Here is a 26,907-nt window from a genome sequence, read left to right as displayed (position 1 = left end):
CCTACCTCCACCATGCACCTGTCACACAGTATTAATAATCATCAGTATTTGCCTAACTTGTCTTTCTTTTATTCCCTGCTCATACTCCTCCCCCACCCCAAGTATTTTAGAGCAGTACTTCTCAATCCTTAGTGTGTACATAAATCTTTTAGCAATTTATAAAAAGATAAATGTAGGTTCTGGTTCTACAGAGATTCTGGGGGTTTTGAGAGTTCTCATGACTTATGATAACCACTGACTAAATCCATCATTTCTTTAGGAACTGAAGAATTATGCTTTTCTAGAGCATTCCTTCTATATTAATTTCAGGGCATTCTCTAAAGAACAACTTTCTTTAGCTATCCCAAAGTGCAATGTGCATGGGAAAAGAAAGGATAAATCACCAACTGTTTCATTTCATTTAACAATTTTTAGAGTAATGAATTAGTTCTCTAACAATTTCTAAAAGTGAGTCATAAGGACTTTTTATAAGCATGACATATATTTAATATGGTTCAATACACCATAGTTATTATTATTCTTGGTGTTCAAACTGCCCCATTTTTAAAATTTAAACCATAATTTGTGTGTGTGTGTGTGTACAAGTACCAGGGATTGAACCCAGGGGTGCCTAGCCACTAAGCACCCTAGCCCTTTTTTTATTTTTTAAATACTGAGACAAGGTCTTGCTAAGTTGCTTAGTGCCACATGCTAAGTTGCTGAAGCTGGCTTTACACTTGTGACCTCCTGGCCTCAGACTCCCAAGCCACAGGGATTACAGGTGTGTGCCACCACACCTAGCTACACCATGATTTTGATTTAAAAATAGCCTTTATCTTTTAGAGATAGAACCTGAAACATTTACAGATTAATATATTGTTGGTTTTCTTTTTTTTAAAAGATAGAAGAGAGAGACACACACACACACACAGAGACAGAGAGAATTTTTTAATATTTATTTTTTAGTTCTCGGCGGACACAACATCTTTGTTTGTATGTGGTGCTGAGGATCGAACCCAGGCCTCACGCATGCCAGGAGAGCACGTTACCGCTTGAGCCCACATCCCCAGCCTGATACACTGTTAGTTTTCTACTTCAAAATAATACAGTGATGGAAGAAGGAGCATGCATGAGCTGACCCTGAGTTGACTGTTACTGAAAGTACATGAAAGAAACCTGGGAAATATTAATAAGTGTCTCTCTACTACTACACATGTTTGAAATATTTCAAAATAAAACTTTAAAAAATTATCCCATCCTTCATCAGTGGTAGCTCTTTAAAGTTGGTTCCTGTGTTCTTTGACATAACCTCAGAAAAGATTCCTAGTTTTTCTAAGTGGAAAATTACATTTAAAGGCCAGAATCTGTATGTTTTAGTTGCTTAACAATGCATGCTATTGTTTGAGACAGGCAACAGTGAACATGAATGTGTACACTTCAGCCATGAAACCACAGAGAAATAATTTTCTGTCTTCTCATTTTTATTTTCCAACCCAGATAACTGCCTTTATTGCAACCAAAATTAATAAGCAAGTTTCTGCAACCTATAGCACTGATCTATTCTTCTCTACTCCTCTAAGTTCCCTGTAAGGCTGATGATTATAAATATATTTGGGGAGGGACCAGGGTGCATGTAGCTCAGTGGTAGAGTGCTTCCCTAGCCCATATCAGGCCCTTAGTTAATCCCTACTACTGCAAAAGAAAAAAAAAAAAAAAGAAAGAAAAGAAAAGAAATAAAGGGGATGACCTAAAACCATAGCATCACTTTACTATCATACTACTGTAAGTTGGAGGTTTATGAGTTAAGTGAAAATTTGCAGAATCACCACTCACAACATTATTTCTTTGGGGAAAATATATTTCATCCCCCAACTCACAAAATATAATACAATTCTTTATTTCTAAAGACAAGACATTATTATTGCATTGAACCCCGTATATGGCATTATGCCAGCCAGTAGGTCTTACATTTAACTTTTTGATGAAAGAAATCAAAATTAAAACTAAATGAGCAAAACTATAAGAAATCTGGGACTTTATGTTGCTACTTGTTAATATCATTAGAATTTAAGAACTAATAGAAGAGGATGATCAGAAAATAAATATATAACAATATACAGAGTATTTTACAAAGCATTCTCACATATATACAGGGTTAGGTCCTGGGAATACAGAATTGAATTAATTAAATTCTTCCATTAAGCACTCACTCAGTGTCTAAAGGACTGTACAAGAAATCTGGAAGAATACCCACACAGGCTTCATAATCTACCCAAAGTCACACACAGTCAAAAATAGAAAACAGAAAACCGAATCCATGTCGTTCTCTGTTGTGTTCCAAATCCTTAGATAATAGTTTAGTTTATATCCTACAGCTTCCTGCATATATTGTAGATGATTTTATTTCAATTCCAACTTTTTTTTAAATGAAGCTACTATTTTTTTTCCAAAATCTGTAGCATCAAAGTCATAATGTGGGCTTCATAAGCACATCTGAATTAGGATTTCATATTTCCTACCTACACCAGGGTTCATCACTTCTATATGGGAATGGTATTAAACAGTGTATCCTGTGATCAATTTCCAAAGCATAATTATAATTAGAAAGAAAAAACGGATTCATATATTAATAATTTTCTATGACTGTTAATTTTTGTCTAACAGAACTAGTGAGTTTTGTATCTGCTAGCATTTCAATATTTCCAACGACCTATGGACTGTCCTTTGTATTATCTCACTGGTTTCCTCACTAATTAACTAAATAAAATGATTCATAGTTTTACTTTTTGATAATAGTTATCCTTTGCTGTAGGCAGTTAATGTTTTCTGAGTAAATGAGTATCATACAAAGTAGGTAGTTTCTGTTGAGTATTTATTCAATGAGTTAAACAACTAGTAAGAAAATATACCCTACTGACTGACTAACATAAGCACTTTAAGGATCCATGAGGTATAGATGACTGTTATATTCATTCCTTCAACAAAGATTAAAGAAGTGCCTTCCATGTGCCAGGTACTGGGCTAATGCTAGAGGAACAAAGAAGAAGGCTCTCTGCCCTCATGGGTATTACCTTCTAGTAAATTACATATGAATTAAAGTGCATAATCATACAAATAAGCATAAAATTATGACTAAAATTAACTTGTACTAAGCTGTGATTGCAACAAAAGCACTTTGACCTAACCTGAGAGGTCAAAGGAAGTCTTTCTCTGAAAGATTTTTTGAGTTGAGCTCTCAACAGTTAGCTGGTTTTAATAAGATGATGGTAGTAGTTAACAATACATACAAAGTCTCTATGGTGGGACCATCAGGGAAAGTGGTGTGCTGTGAATTAACTTGGTACACAGGGCTCCTCAAAGGGCCCATTAAACTTTGTAGTTACCTTTTTGATCACTAGATGGCAGATACACTCTAAAAAGGCAAAAGGCTGGAAAAATTTAAATTCATGGTGGTTATATGGAAGTGGAGGAGGTCATAGATCTAGCAAGCAAGTGAGAACTTGGTGGGATAGGCAAGGAATATATCCTAGACTTGTAGGTCCAGATTATGAAGAATAACATTAAAAGCTACTTAATCAAATCTTAATTGAGAACCTACTGAAAGCAAGGTAGTAAGCCATGCCTCTTAGCATCTCTTCCTTTATAAACATTCACTAAGCACCTACAGCATGCAAGCTATTTTCTTCAATGCTATGAGTCATATAAAAGAAATGAAAAAGATATTTCTTCTTCAGAAGACATTAAAAAGTACAAGACAAAAATGCTAAAATCCTGAATGTAAGATTTAAAAACTTACTCTTCTCATTGCGTGAATGTAATTCAATTAAGACTTTAACAGACAGCATAGATGAAAACTTATGTAAATTACTATCAGACATTATTTAAAGTAATTATGTAATGCTAGTTATAATTAATGTCAAATAGAAACATTCTTAATAATGAAAAGATAGGCTCAGTGTACAGACTAGTAATGCTAACAATATAGAACTGCAATTACATACTACAAACAATAGTAAATTCTTGGATCAAGTAAGGAGGTATAGAATCTTCTGAAGTGTGCTTGCTTTAGCTGCTCATCTACTAAAACTGAAATAATAAAAAGTTTCTGGACTAACACTGGGTTATACTAACAAGTTACATAGAGGATGTGCTATTAGCAACTGTCTGGGAAACCAGTACTACACAAAATAAAGGCAGATTTTGGGGATGTAAAAGCACTCATAAAAATGAGATAAAGAATATATATCACTTTGATACAAAAGATTAAAATGAAATAGGAAACAAGATGTCATACATCCTCAATCAGACTCCTACTAGGTTCTGAACACACAAAACCATAAAATTAAATTCTGCTTCCATGAAAATGTAAAATACACATCTAGAATATATGAAAATTCATGAAGTCAATACTTGATTTGGAAAAATGTATTGAAAAAGAAAGGCTATCAGTACAGGATGAAAATTATTAGAGAAAATCCTACTAGAGAAGTTAAACATTTAGCTAGAAATTGAATGAAATAAAGTTGGCTGATGAAGACGAGAAGAGAAACTATTTTATATGAAAGAAAAATCATAAGAAAGCCTTAGGGGTAGGACTAAGTTGCAAAACCATACAACTCAATGACTGATGAAACCTCAAGAAGTAAGTCTTGTTTAGCTGATTAATAAAGCTAAATGTTTTCTTTCTTTTCACTATAATGGTCTCCAGAAAGTGTATCATCAGACTGTAGAAAGGTGAAAGAAGTCTTCCAGAAGCAACAAGGGCCAGGTGATCTGCAGTTACCATTTTGATCACTAGATGGCAGACAAATACAAATAAGGCAAAATACAAGGTAAATTTAAATTCTTGGGCTAGGGTTAGATAGGGGAGATAAGGAATATAGACAGATGAGCAAGAAAATGGAATTCTTATACTTCATAAAATTAAGGTGTTTTTAATACATGAATTATTGAAGGTAGATGTAATCTTTGCTACTGCCCCTAATTTGGAGTTGAGGCAAACTGTTGTCCAAAAGTTTCACTTTGCTTACCCCCAAGTCTGAAACAAATCTCTGAGCTTATGCATTTTTCATCCAAAGACAAAAATACCTGCATGAAGTGCTATGAGAATAAATGGTGAATGTCACATGAGGCTAGGTCAGTAAGAAGATTCTGAAGTGGTCCTGACATGTTGAGGACTCTTTCCCAATTCTCCCAGATCACAATGATTTCTTACTCTTTGTCAGCTTTATTCACTTTATTTCTACCACTCAAAGATTACCTGGTCTTTGTTCCCTTGTAAAATCAGTATATCATTTTCAGTTCATTCCTATCTTACCAAGTCCTTGAGACCAAGAATCTTATCTTTTAATTTCTTTTGCTTCTAATTCCACTTTCATCTGCAATGCAGAAAGCTGCAAGAGAATGTCACTCCCACTCTGACAATGAGAAAGGGCTGGAAAATCTAAAAAATAAAGTGTAATTGTTCTTGAGCCTCTCAGGGTCCTGAGCTGCCAGGTAACCAAATACACTGAATTTCATATATTTCAATCTCTTCGAAAGAGAGATGGGAGACAGGACCAATTTCACCATTTGCAAAGCACAAGGAAAGATAAAACTGCCATATAACCAAGTAAGAAGAAATCTGCTAAAATTTTAATAGTCTTAGAGGCCAAGTATGGGCCAACATGTTAATTTGGAATAGCTGGGAATCTCAAAGACAAGGGGAGTTTGGCTCTTTTCCAAACATAAATGTCCATAATTTTTTTTTTGCTAATTGGGCTACCTCACCACCCAGTGCTCATAAGAAAGACTGAGGTGAAGATGGGAGACTGAAGAGCTCCCTTACTGGTTCAGGTATGCAGGAGGTGACAAGCTCAGCGACAAGTAGGAAGCCTCAATTTCTTTGAGCATTCCTTCAGATCCAACAGAGAAGCAAAATCTCTGTGTCTTAAGGAGGAACAAGAAACTCTCTTAAGCAAATGATTTTACATTGATACCAAGCAGAGGTCTATTCCACAAGGGAGGTACAGGTAACTCTCATCCACCCTGGATGAAATACAGACTGATGAAGTTTGTCTATCACAGGGAGAAGGGAGAGGGCTACTAAGACAGTCCACACCTGAAATAAAGGGGAACATAGTCCCCAAGACTGAAGCTGGATACAGCACAGAAAAGCCCTACGGCCAGGACCAGGAAACAGCGGCTATGGAGGGTGAAAAACATGGAGAGGTTTCCCCCTGTCCCCATTAGCCCAGTGTGGCTCAGATGTAAAAGGTCTGCTGATAGCTGAGAATGAAGTAGGAACACTGAGAAAACCTAGTAACTGCACTGGCAGGGCTCCACCCTAAGGACAAGACAGCAACCCACTGAAGGAAATGATATCAACAAGAAAATCCAAATCCAGTGCAACTTCTGGTAGACTCAACCTCTTAAACTAACAGCATTACAGAAGAAGAATCTTGCCCATTTCTGCATGTAAACAATTTTTTGTATCCATGGGGCCCAGTACTCAATTAAGCATTATGAGACATGAGAAGAATAAAAAGGATAAACAACATACCTGAATAGATAGGCTGATAGCAGAGAGATGAAATCTATTTTTAAAAAGTGAAAATGATATGAAAAAAGAAACAACAGAATATGAGAGTTGAATTGTTTTAATCAGCTCATCAACAGACTGAAGAAAGACTCACTGAATTTCAAAACAGGTCAATACAAATTATTCAAAATGAAACACAAAGATTAAAGAAAGAAAGAAAAATGAAACAAAAAAACTGTCAGCAAAAAAGAGCTGAGGAGTATTATCAACCAGTCTAATTCATACTGCTTCTAAAACATAATAGGCATTAATTCTTCCTTTTTTATTTTTTCTGGTGGTTGTTATTGTATTTGATAGAATGGAAATACTATTACCTCATATTTATGAAACTTCTAGTGAGTGTTGGAAGAACAAATTTTGTCAGTATATAACATCCACAATAATTCTATGGAAGTGAACATAATCATCACCATGTCATAGACCTGAAGGCTAAGAGGCTTGGGGAGCTCAGGAAAGTTGCTCAAGTTCATAAACCATCCAAGTGGTTTTTCTCTGATGAGGGTGATGGTTAAAAAAGTAAAAGGGAGAGTACATGTATTTTGAAGTGTTGAAAGGAAAATAGTACTTTATATTCTTTATCATATCACTTTTTATACATGAATATATTCATGTTTATTTTTCTATGTTTTGTTTTGTAGCCTTAAGAAGTGTTTCAAACATAACTGAATGTACGAAAAAAGAGTAAATGCCCTATATGTTGTGATGCTGCTTTATATATAAAACTGTGTGCATATATTATATTTTGTCTCTTGAAAAAAAAGGTAAAAAGGAGAGTGAATACGAAGGTCAAAGGAGGAGAGGCTTTCTGAATTTGTAAATGAAAGTTCTCAGAAGCCACAAAGAGGTAAGTGATCTTTAAAACTGTCAATCAGCAGTCACTAGATATTCACTAGATAGTCAATAGATAGTTGAATTAAACTAGACTCCAGGATGGTGTGTCTATTCTGTCCATATTGCACCACTAATTACATTAATAAAAGCTTATTTTAATTAATATTAAGTTGTTCTAGTATTTGACTAAAGAAATACCTTTATTAGATAGAATGCTAGAAATCAGAACTAACCCCATTTATAGAGACCTTTTTACTGAGCAGAGATTAGGAGTTTAAAACCATCCTAGAAATGAAGTACTTTAGTTTCATTTCTCCACTGTTGATCAGAGACTTTATAAAATTCACCCCATGGCAACACTGCTGGGTACCCTAAGATGGTCTGTCACTGAAGTGTGTTAATAGGTGGAAAGAAGGTCATTACTCGCAGGAGGTCTCATTATTCACCTGAGTGGGTTCAAGAAATATGGCTGCAAACAATATTTTTAAGACAACTTTTAAAGGCTGTTTATATAACAAGTGATTATATCAATAATATTTAAAATACTTTGTTCCATAATTTTTGATCTTTAATATTTGAAAATGCAAATATTGCCAATGATCTTGCAGTAATTTTTCAGGGCCAGATTATTATTGGTCAGTATAAACACAATTTTACAAGACTGATAAATAACATTCTCAAAGCAAAATAAATAAATATATCAGTAAACCTTTGATAAATGGCAATCTATTTCACTTTTGTTGACAGAGTTTCAATATTTCAACATTTAAAAAAGGGTTCTTATACACGTCAAGTCCATTTGTCTTATTCTCAATAAAACACAGAATTTGGTTTTCTTCATTAATTAATTTGAAGATGAACTTCTAGCTGGAATAAACAATTCAGAAGTCAGCATTAATCAACAGAACCATATTATTGCCAACCATTTTAATAAATTATGTTTTTAAAAAGGATTAAAAATATTTGATTAGGAAAATAACTATAGATACATTTTACTTATCAAATTTATCACATCAATATATTAAGTGTATATATGTGCATGTGTGATATCACACATAGGTACAGAGAAATTTAAAATGTGTGTGTGTGTGTGTTGAATATAGTCAAAATTTCAACAGACATTGCACTGATATTTTGGTCTCAGAATCAAATAATAACCAGTTTTTAAAAGCATTTATTACAAATGTCAGAGACACTGATAAAGCCACAAAGGGAATAGATTTCTGTGAAATGACTAGTATTATATTCCAATGTTAGAAAAACCATAAAGAACTTTCAGAGAAGGCTGCAAACATAGTAGCCCTATTTTGTAATTGGCATGGGGGCACAGGCTAACTTAAGATATTTATGTATCATTCTACTGTTTTATGTTATGTATTAGAAAATATAACAATGTGTATAGATATAAATCAGGCTCAGATTATAATAAGATTCTATTATACTCCTGTTGTTATATATCTATTGACATTTCTGGCAATTTCCCTCTCAGGGGACACTAAAAGGCAGCAGGAGTAACCTCTACAAAGGAAATGACTGGCTTTTCCTTTCATCAACATTAACATTGATCTCTGACAAACTTTAAAAGCACTTCTCTACACAAAACCAGAGGAAAATCGCCATTTCTTTATCCTAAGATGCCTGAGAGAAAATAAGAATTTGTCTGCAAAATTTAGTTAGCTTTTTTTTTAATAGAGACCTGTTGTTAATCAGAATTAAAGAGGTACTAGTTCAAAAAAAAGAAACTTCAAAAACTAATCCAGATGAAAAACATGGAGGAGAAATATTAGTTTTGTGACTCCACATAAAGAGTGGTAATATTCATTAAATTTACTAAATGGAAAAACTGAGTACCTTTATTTTTGTTGGGAAGATTCTGTAATAAATAATAGTTGTTTGTGACAATAAATTTGAAGGGTAAGATTATAACTTTAGGGAGTTACATTTTAAAATATTTCAAAATGTATATGGAATATGTTTATATAATTAGTATTATTTTTCATTATTTCTTTTTAATATGCCATGTATTATTTAGTAGAGCTAAACATACAAAAAATGACGTCTCAGAGTTACTAGAAGGAATATTTAGTTTTAAATTATTTATTTGATTGAATGTTCTTGAACAATTTTATGACAATATAAATGTCTCAATGTGTGTCCTATTGTGTTTCTAAGAGACTATTCTAAAACGGTGCTATAAATTTAAATGCTCTTCTTTTAATGAAAGTACTTATGATTTCCACTAGATGGCACCCTTGTAACCCATAATGGATTTTATTATTTTTTTTTTCAAACAGTTTTAGCTAAAATCAAATTTGACCTGTTGGAAATTAATATTATTTCAACAGAGAAACAACGGAGAAAATAACTTTCTAACTAACAATATGGTATTCAGAGTTTTCAATGTGGACTCTAAAGATAAATTGCAAAAATCTCTGACATTAGCATACATTAGACTAAACATATCCTATGTGAAAGAGTGACTGGGATGGAGACTGCTGCAATGTACTTTCACTTTGGCAGTACTTTTTAATGGGCATTTGTTAACAGACACACACTCATTTAACTTATTTCAAATGTTTATCATTTCTCTCTCTCTTTTCTCTTCTCTTTTCTTTTCTTTGCTTTTTGTACCAGGGATTGAACTCAGGGGCACTCACCCACTGAACCACATTCCAGCCCTATTTTTTGTTTTATTTAGAAACAGGGTCTCACTGAGGTGCTTAGCACCTTACTTTTCCTGAGGCTGGCTTTGAACTTGTGATCCTCCTGTCTCAGCCTCCCAAGCTGCTGGGATTACAGGCATGCACCACTGTGCCCAGCCAAATGTTTACCATTTGAAGCCTTCTTCAAATTAATTACTTTAATTCAGTATTTTAGCTTCAAATGTTCTCACGATTGGGCCAAAGTAAATGAAGTGCTAAAAGTACAAATTTATTTATTTATTTATTTGCTAATTATGATTTAGTTAAACTTATTTGTATTATTTTGTAAAAATAAACTTATTTTACAAAGTTAAGTATTATTTTCAATTATCTGTCACCTACTCCAACACAGTTATCCCCTTGTGATTTACAATCACTTTTTTTGCTTGGTCAGAAGCAAGTGGCTACTTCCCTCTGTAAACTATGTCTTTTCTGTACTGTCCAGTCCAGAAAAGCTGTTCAATGGACTGTATTTTTCCACAGATCCCAAAACAAGTATATCATTTCCTGAAATCTATTATTTCACCTGTGCACCTATTATTCCTGGAATCCTCTGAATTCCTATGAAGTAAGTTTGTCATTAATACATTAAAATGAGCCACACCCTATTAGGTGTGAATACCTCATCTTGTTTTATCCTTAGGACTAAGTAATTTAAGAAAACACCTACATTTTCATTTGCTCCTATAAGTTTCATGGAAGCAAGTTCATTTTCAGCATTTTAAAATATAATCATCTATAAGACAAATGTCTTCTCACATTTTTAAAGATGCTACCATATTGGGATTTCTTTTTAAGTTCAATGAAAATATAGCTTTCAAATGCCTTACTTACAAATCTATGCAAACCAAAAAGTAATTATCTTCAGAGCGTATTTTTTACAGATAAAAGTATACTACTCATTAATTATAAAATGAGCTCATGGCTATTGTCCTATATTCCACAAAGCCATTAGAATGATTTACAAACCATTCAATACACAAAGACTCAAAAAGACAGCAAAGTTTCATTCATTAATTGGGCATGGCACCTGGCACAGTAGTAGAAATGAAAAAGCTCATAGATCATATTTTAGGGTGAAAACACATTCCTTATGCATTCAAAAGATAACTGCTCATATCTCAAACTAGTTCATATTAGTCCATATGACTATATTAAAAATATGTCCACCAATTTACTTGCTCTTATCAGTTGCTATTATGACTATTACACACATTTCTATTTGTAAACACTGTTTAAGTTAAAATTCTGACTACATTCCAAACGTATTTATTAACAGGCACACTGCATTATATCATATTATTAACAAAAATAATCTTCCATTCATATTTTCTTGTGCAGCTTTTACATACCTGATAGAACAGGTAGAAAATCTAAGAAGATTGTTATTTTTCCCAGACATGAAATAGTTAAAAGTGATATGTATGCCAGGATTTTAATAGGGCTTAACAAAAAGCTTCACTCCTCCACTTTCACTAGATTTTGTTGCAGTGATTTTTTGCCTTGCTTAGGGCCATCCATCTGTTAATTTTGACTTGTAATACAGCCCAGCTCGCATACTTGTTCACTAGTGTAATTGTGTGTGTGTGTGCATGTGCACATGTGTGTATCATACACTTAGATAAATACATGCTATAATTCTGTAATTGCCAGACTAAGACAAGAATGGCTAATATTATTAAAATGGAGCAGAACCTTAAATTTATATAAATTTTACATATTATTTAAAAGAATTTCTTATTCTTCAAAAATTTTATAATTTTTTAAAAATAACTTCAGATCACAGTCTTAATAGTCTAAATATTGTTCACTCAGCATTTAGCATTCTGTTCTAAAATAAAATTGATGAAAGAAGGTAAGTACATTGTCAGGATTAAAACTGCTCTGCACCATGACCAGTGGCAGTATTCTCACTGGACCCAACTGGCCCTGTTTTCAATAAAACCAGAGGAGGATCCTTTCCCTGGAGTCCTGTTAGGCTGGGGCTGCTGTTAGAACTGTCATCTTCACACAAAAGGGAAAAGGGTTGCGTTTTACAAATGTGAAGCCTAATTGGGAGATCTTCATGGCTGTACCCTCGACATTTATTTAAGCCTCATCAACAAAACAGAAAATAACCATCCTAATTAGCAGACCAGAACACAAATTACTGCTTGTTGGGGGTGGACTGTAGATTTACAATCTATAGCAAATATAAGCTAAATAATGGAACACAGGCTTAAAACAAGACATATTTTGGATCTTGTTCTTTTTTATAGCACCTAGATTACAAACTTTATTTTTTTTACTTTAAAATATATTCTAAAATCATTCCATTTTTATAATTTGGAAAATAGCAAACAAATATCAAATGCAAATAAAGTCTTTCACTGGCAACTCTCACTGGAAACCAGAAATGTAATGTTATTGCTACACTTGAGATCTACTTCTAAAATAGATAATCAAATGGACTAGGAACCCACATGCATTGCTGAGATAATTTTACCGACAATAAAATAACACACATAGGGTCTTACATTCTGACAAAAAGGGAATTTGCCAGTATAACACCATATATTGTTTTTCAAATCATATACTGAGATTTCAAGTCATGCCTACTTCAAATAAAGAAGGTAAATTTCAGGAACTCTTGCTCTTTTAGTGTCCAGATAATTGTTAGTGACTCTGGGCAGTAACTACCAAGAGAGAAGAAAGTCTGATGGTGGCACTGCCTAAAAGACCTGGCAATCAAGATTATGTATAGATATAAATGAACACCTACCAACTATTGAGTACTTTTTATGTGGCAGGTATTTTATATGCATTAAATGTCCATAGAATCCCAGGAAAATGACATGTATTGCTAAGGGATGTTGTTTTTGGATGCGAGCTCAATCAATGCTACTATCTTTTTCAGTCAGGTCACCTTGTGGCACTAAAGCTCTATGCCCTCATCTCCAACTGCCTGTCTGCTTCAAGCACTCTACTCAGCCCAAAGGTACCATGGTAGTGGTTAGGCAATCAAGCATTAAAACTGATCTCTCTGCTTTTGAATTCCTATTCTGCTATTTATTACCTGAAGAACTCTGTGTGAAGATCTTAATCTCTCAATTTCCCTGCTTATACGTCTGAAAAATGGGGAGGGGATGATAGTTTGCCCTCTGACTGGATTGTTGGGAGTTTTGTATGAATCACATAATGCAGACAGACAGAGAGGTCCTCACTGTTATCAAGAACCTGTCCATCTTTCTCTGTGTTTTCTAAGGTTGCTCTAGTGCCCTCTTTTATGATTTCAACTCAATAAAAATGGAGGAATAGAAAAGAAATTAAGAAAAGGAATATTATTCGAATCACCAAATCCTAAAATTCCCTGCAGAATCTTGCTTTTAAGTCATTAAATTTAGCACATGACGTATCTTTTAAGATAATTTGGTTATTTGATGAATTAAATAGACAGGAACTGGAGCATCCCTCCTTTTGATATGTAACTCAGAGGCCAGTTCTAACACAAGAAAGTGATATTATTCTGCTAGACAGCCTTATAGAAGGAAGAAAAAAATATATATTTTAAGTGTATTTTCAGTTGTAGTTTTTAGTTTTTCAAGTGATTCAAATTCATGTGAGAGATAAGTAAGTCCAGGGCTAGGAAATATAACTGTCTTTGAGAAGGATATTAATGAATCTGAACAATTCAAATAATAAAAACTGTACACAGAAGAGACCAAACAAAGAAAAACAAGTTTTTGTCTCAAAACAAAGATCCTTGTCACTGTTTGGTAACTCCATCAAAATATGAGCCCCTGGGATACTAATTTATCTGTGGATCTAAAGCATCTTCCCTATTTCCTAGGATGATTGTGTAATTTCTGAACAACTTAAAACCCTGTACATAATAATTTGTATAGTTGTGCATGTCTCTTCATTTTGGCTGCTGAGGAAGGAAAAGTGCTTTTACAACTTCTTATTATACTTACTTTCTGTCAGCCTTTAGTCTTATCTAACTTAAATAGATGTATTTAAATTTTACTCTTCTATGATTACTTGTAAAGTGTTAAATTGTATTTTTGGAAATAGGAAAAATATAAATGAATAAATAAGAATTAGTGTTACTGCAGTACATACTGATATCTAGATTCTGATTTTAACCACATTTAACTTTTCCTAGAAATATTTACATAATTGGTTAAAAATTTAATGTACTCATATTATTATACATGAGGAATTAGGAGTAAAAAAATAATTGATTTGGAAATCAGACTAAAAGAATATGCTCATGACTCTAGCAGCAGCTTTCTGTCTCATCCACAATGTAGTGGCTCATGTTTTTATTAAATCAATGGGATTGTATCATTTCTAAAAGATGGATGCTCCAAGGAAGCTTCTACAGTAATAGACTACAAAGACAAGCAGTAAACTATGGCTGTCCCCTCTCGATTTCTTTGCTCAACATGAAAATAGTGTATTCTAAATTCATTTCTGCTTGTAACCTTTTTTGCTTGTGGAAGTGGCTCAATTGTCATGTGAGAATTAAGGCAAGAGAACATTATGGTAAGCTGACCTTAAACTTACCTTCAGATAAGTATAAAGATCCAGCTTCTAGGAACTTAACAATATGGATTTGTTTTTTTGTTTGTTTGCGTTTTGGCAAATAGCTTTATAAAGCAATTATAAATAATAGACATTTTATGAGATACTGTCATAGTACTGAAATTCCCTTCTCTGAGAATTGCTTCCCCTGATCACCCTACTCACTCCTACCACCTCCCACTGTCCCTGATAACACAGTCTCTTTCTGTTTTCTCTGGCTGGAGTTTATTGAACCAAGGATTAATTCTGGGTCCAAGTGGGCTGATTACATCCTTCCATAAGGAATTGGATTCTGGAATTCCTCTCCATTTCGAGTAGTAGCTGGTTCAACTAAGGACCAGCAAGATTTATACCAGGCCCAGAGAAGCAAAGAAACCAGTATACAGAATGCACAATGTATACAGAATGCACAATGAACATAGAACAGACCAGGTGCTGCAGGGGCAAGTGAAGGGAAGCTGACATTCTTCCCTGACTGCTCTTTCCATTTCCTGTTTCCAGTTCTATCACAGGCCTACGTATATTCTTTAACTTAGATATTGAAGGAATACCCATATCATTGGATCACAAATGTCCTGATACTGTTTTTTTCATTTGTGCAAATTTGCTAAACACTAAAAAATAAATAAATATTTCAAATAAAGGATTAGGACAATTTCAATTTGAATTCACCATGTTCTGCTTTTAGAAATAAGCCTCTGGCCACAAACAGGCTATCATTTCAGAGTAATATAACTCATCTCAAAGAAGTAAAATTAGCATTATTAGAAAGCATGAATTCTGGGAGACTTGGGGGGGAAAATTAAGATGGAAAGTAAAAATGAAAGAATTGCTCCAAGATGACTTTTTGGCAAATAGTTTTATAAAGCAATTATAAATGATAGACATTTTATGAGATATGGTTACAGCTCTTAAAACCCTTCTCTGAGATTACTTCTCCTGATCACCCTACTCACTCTTATTACCTCCCAGTGTCCCTGATAACATGGTACTCTCTCTTGTTTCTCTGGCCACAAATTTAACTCTTTGATAAGTATATACATGAATCTAAAATCAATCAAACTTCAGTGATAGAAAAAATATAAATAAAACATTAAATTTTTTAAAAATATTAGGACACAAATGTTTGGACATACGAATATATTTAGCTATTGAAATAAAGACTCTTGGATATACGAATCCACTGATATAATGGGAAATATACTGGGTATATAGGCTTCTTGAAACTAGATACTTATCACTTAAAATGTAAAGATTTTCTAGACACTCTTAATTTCTGCACCACAATTATAAATATGATGAAGAAATTCCTATATAGTAATTAGAATTCTTTTTTTTTTTTGCGGTGGTGAATGACATTGTTTCATGGTTTATGATTTGGCTTTTTGTTTGTCTCCATATTTTTTATTGATGTATTTTAGTTGTACATAATGGTGAAATTTGTTGTTAAAGTCATACATGCACATGATATAACAATAGAATTCATAAAAGAATAAGCCCTACTTCTCAATTCTTTTTATAGCCATCACTTCTGTCACATCTTCTTGAGAACTCATATAATGCTAACTAACAAACGCCAGTAACTTAGTGATGTGACAACAAATGACAGCCTGAAGATTCATACAATGAATGGGACCTGTTATCATGGAGGGTTTTCTATGACCTAATATACTTTTTTTGATCAGAATGTACTGTGTATTGATCAGAATTGTTAATATTGTATTCTATATTGGAAATCTGCTAAGGAAGTTCCTTTTAGGTGCCCTCACTACACTAAAGGTAACTTGGGAGGGTGATGGATATGTTAATTATCTTGAGTAAACATTTTATCACGTATATCAAAATATCTTTGTAGACCTTAAGTGTACACAATAAGAAGAAAAATTTGTCTCTAGGAATTAGCAGAAAACAAAACCAGAAATTAAAAAAATCGATTTTATAACTAAATTATATTAGACATGTTATGTCATGTTAAAAGAAAGGAATAGTTTTAAATACAAAAACCTGACAATAGTTTAACTTAAAACTGATATTTAAGAGTTTCTTTAATTTACATATTTTGTTTTTATCTTCAAGCATCCTATAGGTAAAAAATATCTCATATTTTTTCATATAAAAATCTTTTTTGCCATGGTAATTATGATCTAAATGTCCTATTATTAAGCCAGTAAATTGTTCTACAAAGTTTTTTTTTAAGATATTAAGGGTTGAAAACAGACAAGAATTGAAAATACTTGTGAGGAGAGTAGAATCAGAAATATCAATAGCAAACACATCATTAGTTTACAAGTTAATGTTTTTCAGTTAATAGTGACCACAAAAGCTTCTATAGGGAATAAGGGCTTTATTGAAGGGCTCATTTAGCTCACAAGCACTAACAATATGCTGCAAATAAGCAATTCTAATCATTTCAGAGTAATATAACTAGATATGGTAATATAACTAGATATAGATATCAGTTTAATAAGTAGAAAATGAAGAGAAACTACTTAACATGTTACAGAATAGTCCCATGAAAACAGAAGTTTTAAGTTTTCCTTCTATATACATACTTTGTGTCTAGAAAAGTACCTAACACACAGTAGGTGTTGAACTATCACATGAATGGGGTTTCTTTACAAATGTCTAGGATGTTAGTATAGCTTTACTGGCCCTTTCCCATTCTTAAAGACTGCTGTGGTTTGAATGTTTGCTCCCTCCAAAAGTCATTTAACTGCAGTGTAACAATGGGACCTTTATGAACCGATTAGATTAGGAGGGCTCACCCTCAGAAGTGGTACTGGTGCCTTATAAAAGGGTCAGTTTGGCTGTCTTGTTCTTTTTTGCCCTCTACCTTTCCTTCTGCCCCTTGATGACACTATATAATGGCCTTACCAAATGCTCATGCCTTTGCCCTGAACTTCCCAGCCTTCAGAAAGATGAGCAATAAAGCTCTGTTCTTTATAAACTATCCAGTCTCAGGTGTTCCGTTATAGCAGCACAAAATAGACTTACACAAAGACATATTTGCATTTTATGGCCATCTATAATCTTCAGTATCCAGCTATCCCTGAAAGTTAACTAAGCATTAGAAAGAAACTTCTATACCTCCTTTGCCACTGATTAGTTATGAAACTTAAGGCAAATTGCCTTGTGATGGGACCATTCTAGCCATCAACTTCTGCTTATAAACTTTGGTGGCTGTAATAAGCTTTGTAGCTACTCTCTAGTTCTTTATTTTTGTAATTTATATATCCATTCAAGAATTCTATTTTAAACATTGTTTTCTAACAGCATTTAAATTATAATTTGATGGATACAAATTTTCCTTGGTTAAAAACCTACAGAAATATACTTTTGATACTAAATGAGAGGCAAACAATGCTATGATTCAGAAAGCTTTACCACCGTCTTTTAAGTGGCATTAGCATAGAGGCAGAAGCTTTAAATATTCCTAGCAAGTAAAATATCTACCTCTGAAAAGTGATAGATATACAGAGAGCCCACAATTTACAATGGTTCAACTTAAAAAAATTTTGAGTTTATAATGATAAGAAAAAGCAACATGTTTCTAGAAGAAACCATACTGCAAGCTGTGGATTATTCCCAGGCAATTCATATGTGATGCGACACCCTCTCTCAGCTCTGGACATGGCAGTGAGTCACAGCTCCCAGTCAGCCATGCAGTCACTAGGGCAAACAACTCCACAGTATACTGTGCTTCTAAGGTAAAGGTTTGGTAAATTAGGTGTTTAAAATCATTTTCAATTATAATATTTCAGCTTAGGGTGGGCTTATATCAGGAGTAACCCCATTGTAAGTTAAGCAGCTTCTACAGAGGTTTTCACAGACTGTTTTAGTAAACAAATGTCTATATATGAGTTTCCTTTGATTTTTTGTAGTAAAGGAAATCTGTAATTTCTTGTTCATCATCACGGTGTTCATACTCTATGGAAATCAAATATTTGTCTCACCCCACTGGATTATGAGCTCTGTGATGACATGATGAAGTACAGGCTGAGCATCCCTTATCTGGAATGCTCAGGACCAGAAATGTTTTAGATTTGGGAGTTTAGGATTTTAGAATATTTGCATCTACACGAGATCTTGGGAATGGGGCCCAAGTCTAAATGCAAAATGCGTTTGTGTTTCATATATATTTTATAAAGCCTGAAGATAATTTTATTCTATTCAGTGTTTTTATAAATATTATAGTGCACCTGTGTTTTGAGTGCTCAGTTTTGGTTGTGGATTTCAGATTAGGGATGCTCAACCTATATATAGAAACTGATGGCTGGGACATCTGGTTCTTAATCTAATATCCAGAATCCACCATCATTTCCTCGACAATACTGCAGGTTTTCTTATCATGAGACAAAAAATTAATGGGTCCAAAACTGTCCTTAAAGAATTCACTAAAATTATGTAATTTTAGAACATGGAGCCAACAGGGTAAATGACCTTACCTGGGCAAGCTTACGCTTTTCTATGTTTCCTCCCTTTTCGCTGTGTAAAGTGTAAACTGGTGTATATTGTACCGAACCAGAACAGGTCCCATAGTCTTCCTCATTTTCCTATACATGAAAAAATGAGCAAGGAATTATTTTAGCATATTTATTCTATTACCAAAGTTATTTGATTAATAGACTTAGTATCTGATACACATGCATACAATAAAAAACACACTTCAACTATAAAATTTAAATAGTCTATTTAGGAACAAAGTATGTTCTTCTAAAATGTGAATTAATTTTCATAATAAACTCTTGAATAACCTGAACTACTCTGAAAATTTCAATTATTATGCTTTCTTGAAAGGTGAAAGTAAAAACTGTAACAATTTATAATAAAATCTATCATAATGTATAATCAAACAAAATACACATATACTGACATAATTTTTCAAATACCTGCAATATCATAAATTTAAATATAAATCCTCATATACAAAATTAAGAATATTCTTCAATTTAAAGTAACTGTTTTGCAAAGAGCCTTTAAACCAAACAATGGCATTTCTGAATTAATTCTATTTCAAAGGTATCTTTTTAAAAAAAAAAAAATTCTCAGCATGAAGCAAGAACTTCAATTGTAATATCAAGGCAATCAACTTTATGAAAACATACATCTGGTTAATCATCTTTGAAGATCTCCACAGTTCTGTGATAAAATATGCAAACAATAAAGAGATTGTTCCGTGTATGCATATAGAATGGCAGAGAGTTGCCAGAGGGCTTGTTATGAAAAATACATTTTTGAACAAAGGGATAAGCATATTTCAAAAGTCATTAAAAACATAAATCTCATGTGATTTGTAAACATATAAGCTTCAGAAGAAGACAACAGTGGGGGTAGAAGGAAACAATACCACGCACCTTGTGCTTTAGTTTACTCTTCACTTCCTTCAATCCCAGCTTTGCATGGTTTTTTGCCTAGAAAATGATAATGAATGTGTCTGGTTCAGCATAGTTCTATTAACACTTTAAAAATAAGTACACATGATCACATTTAGAATTACTATTTGCATTATTTAGAAAAGGAGCTTATTATAACCTAAAACTATTTTCCAGGACACCATCATTCACTATTTCATTATACCTAAATTAAATCATAATTAGGCTGTATTTAATATTTCCACAAATCACACAAAGGCTAACATTTAGTCTATTTTGTCTGATAACCTATAAAAAACACATGGGGGATCTACCAGATTTCTAAAGTACAGCCTTAATTTAAAATTGTGACAAGCTAGGGGCAAAGAGGAAGCATATCATACCAGAAAATTATTGGGGCAAATGTTTAAACTTCAAGAAACTCAGGCAACTTTACAAAATTTTATTAAGGTGCTTTTATAGGCAGTCACAGAAATTTTACAAATAAAGCCATTGTGATGGTATATCTATTTCATATATATATTTTTCTGGCAAAAATTAAAAGTCATTTAACACTTTGAAAGCTATCCGTTTTTCACTAAAGTTTGGCTCCAGATTTGAGTGTCCCAAGTCCTGCTGTGAAGTGTGTGGAATATAATTTAACTAAAGACAACTGGGAGTTTCATAAAAGCCTTAGCCTTTGCTCTACTTGAAATTCCCATTCACTGTGGCCAGAGTGAAAAAGGAGAAGAAAGGAATTCACATTTATTTTCTGTTTCCTAAATACATGATTGTGTGCTGGGTGCTTAGCATACATTATTTCTTTTAGTCATCACAGGTTGAAGTTCAGCATGATTGTTATCATATCTAACAAATAAGGAAAATGACTCAGGAATAATAAGGCCACCTAGCCAAGATTCAAATCTCAATCTATTTAATTATAAAGTCTAACTTCTCTTCTTTTAATTTATATTGAAATTATAGAGTCCAACTTCTCAAAGGAAGAAGTAAAGTTGTAAAAAATATAATCACTGAATTTAAGTCTCACCAAAAAAGAAGGCATTGTGAACCTCACTGTATAGACAGAGAAACTGAAGCCACACATGCTGAGGACTTCAACTACAAAGGCCATGCTCCACTTAATCCATCCTGATCTCTCAAGGTGCTTTTAGAAAAAGTAAACACACGACTTTCCCAATTTCTTTGCAGAGAAGGAACTTATTTCCTTCCTGTTAATATCTGTAGTAATCAGTAGAGTATTTGGCATACCATAAGGAATATCTTGAACTGAATAAAACAATTAATTCTTCATTGTAAATGAAGCAAACTAAAACATACTACATAGTAAAAGTAATCCAAAAAGCCAATAACTCTAAACTATATCCTATTCTTCTTTAGACTTGATAAATAGCACTTTCACATTCTTCATTCATAAAAATACCTAATCTATTTAAGAGGTCCTATATTAATTCCTATATTTCATTGGTAAAAATATGTAATTACCAAGGAAAAATGCTTTTGTTCCCATCTCTTAAGAGTTTGTACCCATCTTTGCTTTTACTGCATTTGGACTATATTCTAGTTTATCCAGACATCCTCTAATCCACCTGATCATACTTATCTTTCCAGGTTCTCCTATATCAAGTTGAAGCTAGTATTAGTCTCTTCCGTAGTTCTGCAATTTGTGCACTGTATTTAACTGTATACAACCCTGCCTACTCATTAGGTTTCCTTCATACTACCTAGAAGATGGAGCATATTCTTTCTATCCTTTTCAATTCACCAAGCTGACATTCAACAATGTCAGCAACTATTCACTATAGAAACGCACCAAACAAATGGCTTTGACTAATGCAAGGATCTAATGAAAAGATGAATTAGAAAATCTTTTAGTCAAATCAAATATATAGTTCACTTTGCTGTAATTCTTAAATTATGAGAATGTGTGTTCCATCTCTTGTTTGCTTTATGGGCCGTTTTAATATGGAAAAGTACAGAAAGCAGAGAAAAAAACTTTCTAGCATAGAAATAAGTATAGAAAAAATATTATAAGTACAGCACAAAATCATTATTTATTCAACAAATACACATCCAGTACTTCAGTAGTATGTTCAAAACACAGGGTGAAATGATGCCAATATCAATATAACATCAGGAATAGCATCTCAATTACTTACAGTACTTTATATGCTAAGCTAACTCCATGATGAGAATGAGGCCCAGTTCATGACAGTTATTCAAATAATGTGTTTACTGTATAAAACAGAGGAAAAACATGGCCTCTGCTGCTTAAAAATATTTTATCCCCACATAAAGAAGTTAGAAGTAGTATTCATAGCAATTTATAGTCAAAGAAGGAATTTTAGTGCACATATTTTAGAACATGAGCAATGTGGAGAGATCAGTTTTAGGTAAAATTATGAAGGTCACAAAATAACTGATTAACTTGCCTCAAACCTTTTGATTCATGTCTGATATGATACAAGATAAATGATAAAAAGTTATTAAGTATATTCTAAATACCATAATTTGTTGAAATTGATTTAGGGAATAATTCTCCAAAGAGCAGAATTCTTAATTTGAAAAGATTTCATTGCCTTGCAGAAAAGTGTTCAAAAGAAAACATCCTATTGACTAGCAGGATCAAATTTTAAATAATGAATGAGTCTGAACATGTTTGTTTTATTATTGTACTTTTATAAAAGATAAGAGTGAAATTCAGGAGGAAAGCACACATTTGGCAAAACTATACAAGCTCTCTAGGCTTGCTCCAGGAAAAAAATGAGGGCCTACTAACTGCAGAAACTTTCCTAGCATCTAGAATTTTGTGTGTGTGAGAAACAAGATTTGATATTAGTTTGTTTTTTCACTTGGTAGCTGTGTGATATTTCATTGTGAAAAATTTCCCTTCAAAAGCAACTTAAATCAGCCCATTAGAGGCAGTGATCTCCCAGAACGGCAAAGTCATGAGGAAACCAAACAAAAGGCAGAGGCTGAAGTTTCTAAGGCAAACTGATGACTTCTTTTCTCTTAACGCTTTATGAAATGGCTTCAAATAGTTCAGAATGTTAGAACTTTATTTTTGAATCAACTCTGTAGATTAGCTTCCCTACCAAAAAAAAATGCAATCTTTGAAACAGATTTTTTTCAATCGGAAGAGTAACTACATTTATATTGCAATTGCATGTAAGAAAAGAACATAAATTCTAAACATTAAAATATTTTATTATTATTTCTATCATATCAATTATTTATTGAGAAAGCACTTGAAGATAAATTTTTATAATATCACAAATACTACCCTGAATATATCTAGAAATATAGAATATATGTGACCTATTGAACTTAAAAAAACAAACAAACAAAAAACCACTTCACTACCACTAGATAATCCCTAGAGAAGCTACTGGTCTAGTGTAGAGATAAACATATATGAAGACACAGCAAGTGCTGAAGCAAGTTCCTACAGTTCAAATGGAACCATGGAAATAGTTCTATAAACTTAGCTGGTTTTTTATTGTTGTTGTTGTTTGTTTGTTTGTTTGTTTGTTTGTTTGGCATGGGATTGGGAAAACTTTTTTTCCAAGGGACATTAATAGATGAACCAGTGGTTTACTAGATGGATAAAGACCAAGAAATGGATATTCTAAGTAGTAGGAACAACTTGAACAAGAATAGAAGGGCAGAAGAAAATATCTTGCATTAAAAAAAATGAGGCATTGCTAAGTATGTTCAGACATATGAAAGTTTCAGAAGAACTGGGGAAAACAGAACAGAATACAGGAAGGAACAGATAATGCAAGGTCTTAATTATCATATTTAAAGAGATTTTAAATTTATTATTTGTTCATTGTTACTGTGGTTATTGTAATTTACTACATGCCATGGAGAATTACTGAAGAATTTTAATTTTGGAGAGTCAATGAATCTTTGAGAGAAGAGATATTGCCACATTTTTCTACTTCTGCCTCAAATGCACAATGAGAATTTAAAATGAATGAAAGAATCAGATTTACAAAATAATAGCTCCTCATGGACCGTTTTAATGTGCTGCACAATTGTGCTGGTAGCTTTGAAATAAAATGAAGAACCATTTTTAGATTATTTAAAGGAAATGCTCTTTCTATACAATAACTTTTTAGCTGAATTTGTGTTGGTCAATATTAATTCTAAAGTTTTTTAAAGCTTATTGAAAAATATTTTGAATTCATATGTGTATCTTCTAGAGAGTATATAAATCTGTCAACAAAATTATTAAATACCATAAGAACACTTACAAATTTATAAGCTGTCCGTACTGCAGGCGTTGCTTTGGTCATTGCTGTGTTGAACAGTGCACCTCCTTTCTGTAAAAGAAAGAAATGTTTCCAAAAACTTTTGGCAAACTGTCCTGAAAACAAAGCATTATTAGTAGTATACAAAAATAATTTTACTCACAAGTTAAATACCTTTTAAAATTATTTTTTAATGTTTTAAAATACTACAATAACTTAACTATAAACATTTGATTCTGTTCTTTTAGTTGGTATATTACATCATTTAAAAGACATTTTATCTTTGAAGTTGCAGACAAGTAACATGGATAGTAAAACCTACATATTTAAAACTTAATAAAAAGGGAATAAAATATTTATCAGCTGTTTTAATATTGGGTAGTAAAGTTTAATCAATAGAAGAGAGATTTTATAAAAAGTCATATTAACAAAACTATGTTATGAAGAAGTTATAAAAGTTCCATGAAATCTGGCTATTCCAACTAGTTCCTTATCTGGAATATAGTATAAAGTGACAAGAAAATATTCTTTACAAAATATGTCATTTATCTCTAGACAGAAACTTTCAAATTTAAAATTATAAATTTATGAATATCAACAAACTATAAGCATAAAATAAGAATATGTACACTGAGAAAATTTGCACACATTTCAAATATTATAAATAAGTAGCACATTATAAATAGCATACTTTTATTGATTTCTCCATATCACAGTGAAAGAAGAAACTTTGAAAGCATATTATTACCTTTACTGTATGTACCCACTGTTGATATGACCTTGGGTTCCCTGGAATATAGAAAATCTGATATCAGGAATCAAAAATAAAAATTTATAAATTAAAATTCATCAATAACTAGTATTTCTAGCATCTTAGTAGGCAAATTTTACTCACAATGTTGTAAAAGAGGCAATAGCACAATGAGAATTAATGCTTTAATTTTTATAATTAGCACTTGAAAATGGACACTTTTTTCATTGACATATGAAAATAATATATTATTATCTATTCTTTTATTTTCATATTGGCCTCAGAGGGCATATCTCACCTCTTTTCAAATCAAAAATTTCTATTTTTTTTAAACTTAATTTTCAATGTTTTATGTCTCTGCTGTTTTGTAAAAGTTGGCCTTTTTTACATAATTTTACTTAAAATGCCACTCAAGTGCATAGAGAAGTGTGAAAAAATCAGAAGGAAATTTGGAGCTGAAAGAATCTGAGGTACAACAAATTTATTCTGTGGTTGTTAATTATTAACACATTAATTAACTTTATTTTAATGCAATTAAACCACAGTTTTAGTTCTGAGCATATTCTCTGGTTACAAATCTATAAATTTGAAAGGTATCACCCAAGGAAATGTAAAGCAAATGTAGCTTTTAAGCTACAGTGTATCTGGTTATTATTATTACAAAACTCAAATGCTGACAAAAATTAGTTCTAATACAATTTGGAACTGACTGACTTTGAAATACGGTAAATAATTTGGCCAATAAAATGAGATTCAAAGGCAAAAAAGTAATCCATATTACTAGCCTAATCTTTCATATCAACTGATTTCAACTACTTTCTTGTTAGTATAAATGTTTAAATATTCTCTAAAGAAGGGTGAAAAAAATCACAATAAAAATCAAAGTGTTACTAGGTGTAGTGGCAGTGGCACACTCCTGTAATCTCAGACTCAGGAGGTTAAGGCAAGAGGATGGCAAGTTCAAAGCCAACCTGGGCAATTTAGCAAGACCCTATACTAACATAAGCAGTAGAAAGGGCCGGGAATGTAGCTTAGGGGTAGTGTATCCTTGTGCTCAATTCCCAGTAACTTCCTTCTAAAACAAACAAAAAATCAAAGTGCCAGTGGCTACCCTGTCAATAACCAGGTATAAGTGACTTCTAAAAACGGTGTTCCTTTGTTTGTGGTTGTGGCTTAGAGAGGTGGGGAGGAGAAGTACCACCTTGCTGTTACAATAACAGAAGCAGAATGATCCAAGCTTAAGAATTTTTTTCCTGTTATTCTTTGTAACCCTAATAAACATCAGGCAAAGCATTGTGCTCTGGATTCACTCTTAGACTTAAAATCTTTTCCTAATTTAAAGAAGTATCAAGAAATCACTTTTATTCTGATAAACTTTTATTCTGATAAACATCTCTTACCACTCCACACTACATTATGCCTTTTTTGGAGAAAATAATCTAGAGAGAAATACCATATTTTTTTTAATTTTGTAAATGACTACACAAAAATGTATCTACCTAAAATAATTTATGTAAAATAAGTTTAAAAGGGTAAGCTTTAAGAGGTCTTGGCTTGTCCAAATTTTTTAAAATGTATTTTCCATTGTAAAATAACAAATTCCAAGTTATCCTATAAATTTATTTCTCAAGGAGATTTTTATTAATGATAAAATTAAGTGCATATTTTTATTCATCCAGATTATTCACTCGTCTATTAAAAAGTCTCATCAGTTCATATATTTTTTACTTCTTTATTGTTAAAAATGATTGAGTGGAAATCATAAATTTAAGATTTAGATGTTATTTACAGTTATCCTGTAAAGTATTTAATTATTTTCCTAAAATGAATTTAAGAAATCAGAGAAATGCCAATAATATAACACTTCAGCATT

At 32.5% G+C, this 26,907-nt stretch overlaps 1 protein-coding gene across 1 annotated transcript in view; it reads right to left on the bottom strand.

Moving 5' to 3' along the window:
* The window catches only part of Dennd1b (DENN domain containing 1B), a 228,808-nt gene that overhangs the window by 8,753 nt on the left and 193,148 nt on the right, over nt 1–26,907 (bottom strand). Inside the window, exons 16-19 of the mRNA XM_076831584.1 lie at nt 25,032–25,072; nt 24,287–24,355; nt 20,013–20,069; nt 19,104–19,211 (exon numbers count right to left, since the gene is read on the bottom strand). Coding sequence (XP_076687699.1) covers nt 19,104–19,211; nt 20,013–20,069; nt 24,287–24,355; nt 25,032–25,072 — 275 coding nt within the window. The remainder of the gene's footprint in view (nt 1–19,103; nt 19,212–20,012; nt 20,070–24,286; nt 24,356–25,031; nt 25,073–26,907) is intronic.

This window comes from Callospermophilus lateralis, chromosome 13, assembly GCF_048772815.1.
Source record: "Callospermophilus lateralis isolate mCalLat2 chromosome 13, mCalLat2.hap1, whole genome shotgun sequence".
Taxonomy (NCBI): Eukaryota; Metazoa; Chordata; class Mammalia; order Rodentia; family Sciuridae; genus Callospermophilus; species Callospermophilus lateralis.
Note: the sequence above shows the minus strand (reverse complement) of the source record. Positions and strands in the feature narration are given on the sequence as shown.